The 11,794-nt window shown below is 44.6% G+C and overlaps 1 protein-coding gene across 2 annotated transcripts in view; it reads left to right on the plus strand.

The window, feature by feature from the left end:
• ANAPC1 (anaphase promoting complex subunit 1) overlaps nt 1–10,100 on the plus strand; it is a 96,570-nt gene extending 86,470 nt beyond the window's left edge. For both annotated transcript variants that reach the window (XM_025205706.1, XM_014520540.2), the window contains exons 45-48: nt 2,470–2,565; nt 2,920–3,118; nt 6,539–6,673; nt 9,731–10,100. In XM_025205706.1, the coding sequence (XP_025061491.1) occupies nt 2,470–2,565; nt 2,920–3,118; nt 6,539–6,673; nt 9,731–9,846 (546 nt within the window). In that variant the 3' untranslated portion in view covers nt 9,847–10,100. The remainder of the gene's footprint in view (nt 1–2,469; nt 2,566–2,919; nt 3,119–6,538; nt 6,674–9,730) is intronic.
• Nucleotides 10,101–11,794: the final 1,694 nt, after the last annotated feature.

Genomic DNA, 11,794 nt, shown 5'->3' on the forward strand with positions numbered 1-11,794 from the left:
CTGCTGCTGAGCATGGTCCTCTCCAATTTCCAGCTGCTCTGGACTGCTGAGTTCTTGTCATGGTCTCTGCGTAATGTGTGTGGGGGGGTGGTTAGGTCTCTTGTGCTTCCAATTTTTTTTTTTTTCACAGCCCAGTCCAGGCACTGCTACCCCTATGTCATCCCTGACCAATGCTTATCCTTTTTCTTCTTGAAAACTCCAATGCAGGAGATTTCATAACTTCCCTAAACAGTTCTGCTTCACTGTTTTAACCATGAAGTTTTTCCTGATATCCAATCTAATCCTACTGTGTTGTAATTTCAAGCCATTGCTATATATCCTAGTATCTCCAGTAAGGAAGAAAAGGTGTTTTCCATCTTGTTTCTGGCGACCCTTCAGATACTTGAAGACTGTTATAATATCTCTCCTTAACCCCCTTTTCTGTAAGCTAGACATGTTTATTTTTCTTGCCATCTCTTTGTATAGCTTGCCTTCCAAAACCTTTATCATATTTTTTTCTCTCACATTTTTGGATTAATTTCTCCACATCCTTTTTAAAATGTGGAGCTCAAAATTGCACACAATATGCCTAGATGAGGCCTAACCAGCCACAGAGCGGCACTTTCACCTCTGATGTCTTACACCAGGTAGTCATGCTGAGGCAGCCCCAAATCTGCACTCACATTTTTTTTGCATCTGCATTGCATTGATGAGATGCATTAACAGCTATAAAGGTGCATATCTACCCTGCTTCTGACTGACTTCAGACTAATGTAGCTACTACTTCTCTTGACTCATGTTAAGTCTTCAATTCAGCAACACCCCGAGATCCTTCTTAGCAGTTTCCACCCAGCCAGTTATTTTACATTCTGTATTTATTTTTTATTTTTCTTCCCTGAGTGTAGCATCTTGCATTTGTCTGCACTGAATTGTATCCTTCTCTAGCTCAGCTTTTAAATTCATCAAGATTTTTTCTGAATTTTACTCCTGTCTCGAGTGTGTTCACAGTTCTTCTGATTTTCATGTCATTTGTAAATCTGCTTAGGAAACTCTATTCAAGCATCCAAAGCACTGATAAACATGTTGAAATAGCATTAGACTTAAGGCAAACTCCTTTGGGACTCTATCTGAAACCTGACATTCCAACATTACTAAAAGAACATTTAATTAATTATTTTACTTAGGGCAGCTAAGTTGTTTTTGAGTGAGGATTGTATTTAATCATCTGAGTAGAATTAAATGAATCTACTCCTCAAAAATGGTGAGGGAAGAAGAAAAAAACCCATATTTTTCTCTGTTTAAGTGAAGAAATACAGTGGAGCATGAACCATTACATAAGTGAATAATTGCTGATAATTGGCGATCATGGTTTTCTCTGTTTAAAAGTCACAAATTCTCTGATTAAAACCCCCAAAGCCCATGTTTTTACATGATTAAAATGAAATGCCACTAATATATGTATAGCTATCAGTTCAACACAATATTTTATTGATATATTTACAATTTTACAGCAATTTGGAAGCCTAGTGCCTCAAAATAAATTATAAATACCTATACATTTTGGTGTTTGTTTTTGGATTTTTATCATGGAAAAACAGAGCTCCCACTGCCCCCTTCGCTGACCAGGTTGTGGGTCCAGCTGTGGCTGTCCCCTCCTCCCCCGCTGCTTTGTGGTGCTGAGCAACCCTGATATGGCAGTGTCCTGCCCATGCCATTGCCCCTCACTCCCCACCCACAGCCCCCTGTTTCCCCCAGCTGCCAGGGCTATGGGGCCAGGGACCTGGATCTAGCTAGTGGGTGGGACCCAGCATGGCAGGGAAGAATAGGGCCAGGCAGGGAAGCTCTTTGCTGCTGCTGGGAGCCTTGCGCTGCCATGGCAAGGTGGCCCCCTTCCCACCTGGCAGCAGCGAGGGCCACAACACCGTGCCTCCACCCCCACTGCTGCCAGGAGGGCAGAGGGGCATCTCACCATGGCAGCGTGGGGTTCCCAGCAGTGGCAACAAGCTTCCTGACCCGGCCCCGCTCTGTCCTGCTGTGCCAGGTCCCGTCTGCTGCACTGCGGAGGCCCTGGGGGGAGGGCAGCAGGGTGGGGAGGCTGAGCCCACAGTGGGCAGCCCGCACCTGCCCCACGCACAAGTCTGGAGGGACACATCCCCCCAGCCCCTGGATGAGTCACCTGCGGTTCTGTTCCACTCCCCAGCCAGGCCCTGCGGCTGCCCATTACAGCCCCCAAGCCCCATACACCTCCCTCTCATTCTGGCCCTGGCCCTGGCCCTGCCCAACTTCTTCCCTCCCCTCCTGCATTTTTCTCCTTAAAATGAGAAAATCCAGGTTTCACTACTTTTTTCCATGGCAAAAGGAAAATGCAGATCCCGGCTGATAATGTTACATGTTCAGGGGTTAATCATAATGAAAGAAAATTAGAGCAATTGAAGAATTTCTAAATGGAACTTAGAGCGTGCATTTTGTGAAATGTGTGTCTTTTATCAGAAACAGGAAATTCTGGACCTTTTCTCCTCTATTCTTTATGAGTGTGTTACTCAAGAGAATCCAGAAATGCTGCCCACCTACATAGCAATAGATCAGGTAAAGTGAACAATTTCACTTTATTTTTTTTAATACTTATAGTTTTGTATACGGTCATGATACTTGAACACCTTTCTTACTTGTCATGGGTATCAGAAATAAAAAATGGTAGAAATCTGTCAGTGGATTTATAGCAAGAACAAAATTTTGAAGACAGCAGATGAAAAATAACTGATAAGGTGATGAGAAGCAGAGTCAGCAAAGGAAAGTTCCTTCCATTATTTCTTTTCATGCATTGAAGGGGAATGTTAATACATTGGTTTTTTTTAAAGAGTTTGATTACTTCACAGTTACATAAGGAACACTTCTTTTCTCCTACAGTACAAACTCAGCGTACCTTTTGTTTTCTATTAGGCAGTGAGAAGGTTGGAGAGAAGAGAAGTGTCTGAGACATTTGAATTGTTCCAGATAAGGCTGGTTTTAGAATTCTTCAACTCCAGGAGCCACCAGGACAAGATGGGAAGAAGTCCAAGCAGAGGGCTCTTCATGAACTCTGAATTTTTGCCTGTGATGAAGTGCACTATTGATAACACTTTGGATCAGTGGCTACAAGGTAAAGAATAGCCATTAAACCCTGGCCTAGCTTATTGTCCACAGTCTTATCACTGCTTGATACCCACTTATGTTTTTTACCTTGAGGTGACTAACGTGGGTGATCTCTCCTGAGACAAAAATATATGGAGAACACATTTTTAACACAAAGAAAGCTCACTGAGGTCAGCCCTGTGTTGCTCCACATGTTATTTTGTATTAAAACTTGGGTACCTTGTCTTCAGTATGTGTTTTCTATTGGGATCACTCACCCATACTTGGCACCCTACATGTAACACCTAGTTTGGTATTTAGCAGTATTGACAAGCTTGTGTGACAGTGTATTCAGAGACAAAAAAACCCTGCCGTATACAGCATAGGTAAGAGGATGGTTTCTTCTAACCAGCTTCTTCATATCTTATCCACCAGCTGTTTTTAAAATTTTGCTGCTGAAAGTGAATTGGAATAAAGAAAGGTCAGGCTGCCCATCTTTGAGCCCTGTTTATCTGAAAGTTAGCTGTGTGGTAGCAGTGTTGGTGGTGTAGTTATGACGGTCCAGTTATGAGAGAAGTAAGGTTCATGAGATGAGACTTTTTTAATGGACCTACTTGTATAATTGGAGAGGGAGGGAGGCGACTTTCAAATATCAAGCACCTTTCATCGTGTTTGTGAAAGAAGCAGTCAGTTTAAGCTAAGGAGAAATTAGAGAAGTTGTATGAGTTTAACTTGGGTTATTTCTGGTTATTCAGTCTAGAGAAGAGAAGACTGAGGGGGATTTGATAGCAGTCTTCAAATATCTAAAAGATGATTACTGAGAATGAAGATGGGCTTTTCTGTGTGGCTGTAGCGGACAGGACTAAGAACAATGGCTTCAAGCTGCAGCAGAGAAAATTTTAGGTGGGAAATTAGAAGGAATTTTCTGACTATGAGAGTGGTCAAGCATTGGACCAGGCTACTAGAGAAACTGTGGAATCTCCATCCCTGGAAGTTTTTAAGAGAAGGTTGGACAGGCACTTGAATGAGATTGGTTTACTTGGGGATAATCCTGTCTTGTGCAGGGCCTGAACTAGTTAACTTTGTGAGGTCCCTTCCAACCTTATGTTCTTATGTTCCTATGATTGTTAATAAACTTGACCACTTGAAAGGGGCATGGGCAGTTACCACCAATGCAGCAAAGAAAAATTGGCAAGGTTGAGAGGTAAGTTTATAATGGTCCATAAAACCAATGCGTTTGTTGATCCCAGGGTTTTGGTGCACAGTAAAAATGAATTTCTGCTCCCAGGCCTGTCATCTAAATGTATTTTGCAGGTTTCCTTTGAAGACAAGGACTGTTTGGTGAAATGGGGGTTCTTTTGTAAAAATGAGTTCTCCAACTGGTGATTGAGTTTTTTGTCTTTTATCACTTCTATATAGGAGTCAGTTCTGGTGTGTAATGAGAGTTTGGTTTAATTTACATGGTTTCCATGAGAACATTTAGTGCATTGGCTAAGGCCTAAGATAACATGTTATAGACATGGGAGAGTGTTGCATTCATCCCAGACCCGGTGAAGGACTCTTGAAGCCAAAAGGTTGTTTTGCAACTCTCCCTACCTTATGAATTTGTCTAATAAAAGGCATTACCTCACCTCACAAATGTTGCTTCTCTCAGTTGGCCAGCTTGTGAATCAACACTGCGCTGTCCCTTTTAACATTTCAGGTGAAGAAAGTGTAGCTCCAAAATTGCCTGTTTTTCAGAATTTTTTTCTTCATCAAATTTTTGAGTGAAAATACATAGTTTTAAAAGCTGATCTTGATGCCCCCTGAGTAATCTATAATAATAATGGGCTTATTCTGTCTGTCCAGAGCACTCTAGTTGTCTCAGCAGCCAATCACAATGCTTCCTGAAACTACCAATCAAAGTGCTTCAGACAGACAGAATAAGCATGTTACTTTTATAGAAGATCCTGAGGCCTTTCAAACAGATATGCAGGCAAATCAAAGCTAGAATGAAGCACTGGGGACTCCCACCATGGAGTGGGCAGGATCTGTCAAAGGGAGGGGAAGAACAAACAAAGCGGTGAGGGTCCTGGTTCTTTTTTCCCCAGAGCCTGCCCATCTCTCCCACAGCCAGGGCAGTGAGCTGCTGGTGGGCCCTGAGTTGCAGGGGCCCCCAGTGCTTCCCTCTGTGGTGGTGGCACGCCCCAGGACTGCCCAGGTGGGGTGCCAGTGGGTGTGTGCTGCCCAGGGAACACCACCGCCCAGGAGCGAAGCACCAGGGCCCCCTGTAGTTCAGGGCCTGTTGGTGGCTGGGATGTGCTTTAGTTTGCTATGTAAAATAGTCATTTAAATTGAAATACAACACCAAATGTGTACACCGTTACAAAATTAATTGTAATATGCTGCCAAAGATGTATACTGTTATGCAGTTAAATCATTAAAAAGGGCAATTAAACTACTAAAAGGGACAATTTCCTTACGTGTACAAGGGTCCTCTTATTCTATGATTATAAACAAGTTACAAAGTCAGACTTTTGATAAAATGTCTTTATATTACTAAGCCTGTGTGTACACATGGACAGCTTTTTGTAGCCTTTTCAAGGGTGAGAAGCTTTGATTCCATTAAAGTATTTGGTCAAAGGATGACTAAGTATCCTGTATTTAAAGAAATACTTTTGCAATAAAAGTTTAATCACAAATGTTTTGCGGGTTTCAGCTAGTTTTAAAATAGTATCGTGAATCTGGCTGCCAGTGCCATGTATGCCTGTCTTGGTGACTAACGTGTGGTATGTTGTGTGTTGTATAAAACAGCAATGCCAAATTATGTAATGCCAAAGTAAGGTTCAGACTTAAAGGATGTCCTCATTTTTGAGAGCTTCAAGTCTTTTAAGTGTAGTTTTTTTTTTTGAGGAAATCTGAAGTCTTTTTTTGTGTGAAAGGATTTGGTTAACATAAAGAGATCGGGTGTAAAAAGAGGGGGTAGTGTGTTGTTTTGGAAGCCCTTGGGGCAGAAATGTTGTGGGTGTGGACACGGGTACATTCAAAGGGTTTCAAATGGGCATCAGCTGTCCTGTAAAGAAGCTGAGAACCACTCAAATGTAGCAAATCTCCAACTTCAAGACTTCTTTATCTAGCCTTAAAGTTGGGGCATTTTGCTACATTTGAATGGTTCTCAGCTTGTTTACACATAAGAGCTGATGCCATTTTGGAAGGGTTGCAAATGCACCTGTGTCCATGACAGAAGCAGAGTGGGGATTAGGTTGGGGAAGGCATATTAGTAGACTATGAATAGAGTAGCTACAGATTCAGACCCTGGTCTGGATGAGCCCGTCTGTGCTATAGAGTGAGGGGCCCTTTTCAGCAAGTCTGTGGCCAGGAGCCTGTCTCACTACACTCCTTTGACTTTTCCTTTCAACAAGCAAGAAAATGTTACTTGACTCTTAGAGGTCTCCCTGATATATTACAGCTGGAGGTGATGTGTCTCTGCGTTCCTATTTAAGTGGGCAGCCTGCTGAGGAATCTCAATCAAGTATGCTGGCTTGCTTCCTCGTTTACTATGCAGTGGCAACTCCAGGGCAGCTAGCAGCAGGAGGCTTGGAAGGTAAGGCAGAAATTAGTGTTGTATCAGAATGGCTATACGTAATTAATGGCCTTGCATTTTTGCCTCATATATGAAATTGTTGTCAAGGCACACGCGCGCACGCAAACTCCCTCCCTCCCTCCCTCCCCCAAAATATATAGGGGAATAAACCACTGAAGATACAAATATCCATCTACCCATTCACACATGTATGGTTTTAAAGCTGGTTCAAGTATGCTTTTTCTTTGAGAGTTTTTTTGGGAGCATTATAGCAGAGGGACTTGAGAAAGGACTAAGGGCACCAGCACTATCCTGGCTTTTCACCATTTTTTTTCTGGGTGACAGCTTGAGACTTGCCTGTCCTCCTAGCATCTGTCTGGTGGGTCAGGCAAGCAGGCTCTTTCATCACGTATGATCAAGGTTCCCTTTAAGGTGTGTGCGTGCGCGGCCGCACACAACTAAAAGTGTGGCCGCACACAGTCTTTTCAAGGCTGCACACCTGGAAAGGCTGGGGCTGGAGCCTGGCGCAGGCTCCCCGGCTCCGGGGAGCCCAGCAGCCGCTGCCTGCCCCAGTGAGGCTCCGCCAGCTCCGGGACACTGCTTCACTCCTCCACTCCCCCGTGTCGCCTCGGGGAACGAGGAGGCACGTGGCGTCAGGGCTGGGAAGCAGAGCAGTGTCCTGGAGCCTGCGGAGCCTCCCCAAGGTGAGGCAAGGCAGGGATGGAGGCTGGGGCGGGGGGCTGGCGCGGGCTTCTCCGGCTCTGGGGAAGTGCTCCACTCCCTGGCCCTGATGCAGGGGAGCGAAGCACTTCCCCGGAGCGATGGAGCCCACTCCAGCTCCAGCCCCTGGCCCCAGCTCCTGGCCCCAGTCACCAGTCCCTGGCCCCAGTCCCTGCTCCAGCCTTCGGCCCCCAGCATCCAGCCTCAGCCCCCAGCTCCAGCCCCCGGCCCCCTTCAGTAAGTGTCCAGTGCCGGACCGAGGGGGCACACTCACAGACCAAGGCAGCGCGCTCATGGACCGCTGCTCCTTAGAGGGAACATTGCATATGATATGTTAGTGATTACATTGTCATTATTAGTCAGATCTGGAGATCAGTTTTTGTTGGCCAGTTCTGGGGATAATAAATGTTTCCACACTTTTGATGCAAGGCAAGCTCTAAAGCTTGGTAGAGAATGGGAAGGATTTTACAGCCTCAGTCAATGCCTGCCACAGGGAAAAGGGAATGTATTGGTGAAGCTTATTGGCTTAAGGAATGGCATCACCCCCAGAAGCCCTGCGTATTCCTTCGGAGCACAAGAATGTGTCCTAACACAAAGGAAAGGTGTTTTCTTTAAATGTTTTGGGAACCGTCCCCTGGGTAGCTTCTTTAGTCCTTTTCTTGCTATTCCAGGCCAAATGCAGCCTTTAGATACCACCTTTTGCATCGTTGCTTCCCTGTGTCCTTTCTCTCTGGTGTGGCTCTCTACTTCGGGAGTTTCCAGTGTCCTGATTGATGCTGGGGCACCCAGATAAAAGACAGTTTGCTTAGCACTGTAAATTCTCCTTGCAGTATTCCCCTTATGTATATTTACCAGCCTTGGTTTGCTACATAACTTTTACTGTGTGTACTATAGTCAAACCTAGGAGTACAAACATCCATAAGTTAGGTCTCCAACAGTTGTAACGTTTTTAGATCAGTGGAAGCCAACCTTTTTGCACGCATGCCACAAATTAAGCTCTGCACTCTCCCAAAGTGCCATTCTGATCCCCTTCCCCTGCTTGATCTGCTGCTCTGATTTCTATTTCCTGTACTATCTGGCACTGTGCCCTCCCCCCAGATCTGCCTGTGCCACTTGAAGTCCTTGTGCTGCAGGTTGGCCACCTCTGTTTTAGACCATGATAAATTCTAGCTCTGCCTTCTCATGCAAGTCTCAGGAATTACTCTACATCTAACATGGGCTAAGAATGGACTTTAATTCTTTTTACATGAAAGCAGAGGTTCTGATATAACTGGAGTATTCTGAGAACTGGCATTGCATGGAAGTTCCTGTTGATAGAGAGTTAGCGATACTAGAGGGTGTACTGCAGGCTGCCTTCCCTTACAGCCATTCCATTTTCCCTCGAAGGAGGCTTTTTGTGTTACTTGTTTCAAAATCTTGTTCCTTGCTTTGGAGGGGCAGGGAGGTCAGGTCTAGGTAGCCTGGCTGCTGACTCTTCTAGGTGAAAATGTACTGTTTGGGGAGCTTTTATGCATAGAACCCTCAGTAAGCAAAACATACATAATAGTATGTGGCTTTATTTTCTATATTCCTTGTGTCTCAAGTCAGAGTTTGAGCTCAGATGGTATTTTTTGAGAAGCATTCAGAACAGTTAGGCTTTTGAGTGTCAACACAGCTCATTTTTTATATTTAAATGGCAATGGCGGAATAGAAAATGCACTCAAGCAGCAAACTTTTCTACTGACAGCAAAAGCCCAGCTGAGTTTTTTTTCAAATAAAATACCTCTGTTCTATGTGCACTATGGTATGAATGCTCTTCTCCCTTCCTGAAAGAGTTTGGAAAAGCTAAAGAGAACTTTTAAGGATGAATGAATTAAGTCTGACCTCTGGATGATTTTTGCTGGGATCCCTTCAACTGGATGACCTGCCCCTTAATTTTGCCCATACTAGCTTTTCATTTTCATCTAAGATTTGTATAATTTTTTTAGTTTCTTCCAGTGTATATAGAGAGCTTCAGTGATTTCTCTGTACAGCCTCTTTTGTAAAAAGAAAAACAAACAAAAAAAATCCAACCAAAAACCCAGTTCTTTTTCTGGTTTGTGTTTCTGGGGCCTCATCTTGGGTGTTCCTGGAGGAAAATCAATTCCTTTCCATGAGTCATTTCCTTTATTTGTGAGTTTTAGCTTAAGCTTGCATGAACACAGTTTAACGTATGGTCCAACAAGTACAACAAAATTATTATATAGGGAAATAAACCACAGAAGATACAAATATCTACTATGCTGAAAAGCAGTAACATTCTACTTTCAACATTTATTACCATTTCAGTCCACAAGCACTATTTAGCTACATAACTATTTCCTTCTTTTTTCTCACTAGGAAGTACCAGCTTTTCTGAACTGCTGTTGAAATTCCGGCAGCTGAAAATGCCAGTTCACACATTACTCAGACTTGCACCTTTGCTGCTTGGAAATCCAGAGTCAATGGTATGGTAGTTGTGCCAAAACAGAAACCTGCAACATGAATTTCACACCCAGTGACCAAATGTCAATGATGACTGTCTCGTGTGTTAAATTATTTGAAAAGTGACAGGGGTAAAACAAACTTAATTTTGTAACTTTGCAAGGAACAGCGTACTTTGAACTTGTCTGTGGGTGTTGTGACTATGATTACGGGGATCTGCTTATGAAGTGATGCCATGAATTGTAGATGGGTAATGGTGAATTAATAATAAATTTTACTTTTGTAACTAAAGTTGTCAGAAAATGCTTTTTGTGATTAATTGGGAAAAATAACCCCTCTGGAAGTGACGGGTGTCTCTCTTTCTACACAACCTGATGTCCTTGGCCTGCAGCACTTCTTAAAGGACCCATCCCCAGCCTCCGCTCTTAGCTGGAAAGAGACCAGAAAGAGGAATATGTCTGATGCCATCACATTAGGATGCTTCCCAGATCACTCCATGCTAGTGTCATATTGTTGACCTGGGGTGGTCTTTTAGTGCATCTCTCATATGATTCTTTCCTACCATGCACAGTTTTTCCTTCTGTAGAAACTGCTTGTGCTTTCCTTCTTTGCTCATGACACACATTTGTTACCCTATTTTACGTCTTTTTTCAGATGTTTGTACTGCAGTTAGTCAGTGGATGCTGCAAAGGCAAAACACCTTCCTCTGTATTATGTTATGTCTGGGCAAGGGAAACTAATCAGAACTTTGAAGCAATTGGGCATTCAGTTCCTTTTTCTCCACCTCTCACACAATGGCTTGAATATTTCTTCATCTTTCCCCAGAGTATAGTGGGTATCACATTTACAGTCTCCATGTGAGATGCGTCATTTTTTTCATACAGCAAGCTGACATACTTTGATAAAAGGGGCCACACACAAAAGCTGCCCAAAACTCAAAAAATGGTACTACATGGTGGCAGAGTACCTTACTCTGGGCCACTGACTCGGGCTCCTTCCTGTTCATGGGCTCGAATAACATCTGCAGCTCCTCAGATCCAGTGCACAGGATGCCCAGTCCTCTATGTTTGTGTAAATATTAATTCTATGTATTTGGCCTGCCACCACCCTGACTATATGGAGCCAACATGGAAGAGATGCTTCTTGGAACATGTGGAAGGTGTGCCTTCTGCTCCAGAAACATTGGGCTTTGAAACCCTGTGCCCAGATCTTGTGTTTCTTGATTTTACATAGAAATATAGCTGAGCTCAGACTTCACAATTCAAAGGGTCCAAGTGGGAAACTCATTTTATGAAATAATCACAGGACATGCTATTCCAGGTGTTGGGATTTATTTAGGCTGGGGGGCCACTTACGGAGTTTTGGTGATGTTGCAGGCCAGATCAGCATCCCCCACCCACAACCTGCAGCAGCACACCAAAACTCATGGGGCCCAGCCCCACAGTCACTGCCTGGTAATTCTGGTGTCTCCATGGAGACTGGCCAGGGACCCATGCAGACAGGGAGTAATTGGTCAGACGGATGGGATGGGGCTGCGGGTAGGCAGGTAGCAGCATCCAGGAGTGGGACAGGTTGGTGGGGCTGGGGCCAGGGCTGGAATTATGGGGCAATACACAGTGTGGGACTGGGTCCCGGGCAAAGCCACAATCTGCTCCCTGCGTGCCTCTGCACTCAGAACTAGCATCCATTGCAGAGACATGCGGGCAGCAGATTGTGGCTTTCTGCCCTGGGCCCCAGCCCCATGCTGTCACTGCCCCATGATCCCAGTCCTAGTCCTGGCCCTGACCACCTGTCCTGCTCCCTGCTGCTTCTTTCCACCTACCTGCAGCCCCATCCCATCTGTGTGGCCAAGCGCTCCTTGTCTGTGGGGTCCTGGGCCAGCCTTCATGGAGCCCCCTCCCACCCGCTCCATCTGGCACCCCAAGCAGTGGGTACAGGGCAGACAGGCTGAGATGCCTGGGCCATGGGTCTGGGGCTGGC

This window comes from Alligator sinensis, unplaced genomic scaffold, assembly GCF_000455745.1.
Source record: "Alligator sinensis unplaced genomic scaffold, ASM45574v1 scaffold794_1, whole genome shotgun sequence".
NCBI lineage: Eukaryota > Metazoa > Chordata > Crocodylia > Alligatoridae > Alligator > Alligator sinensis.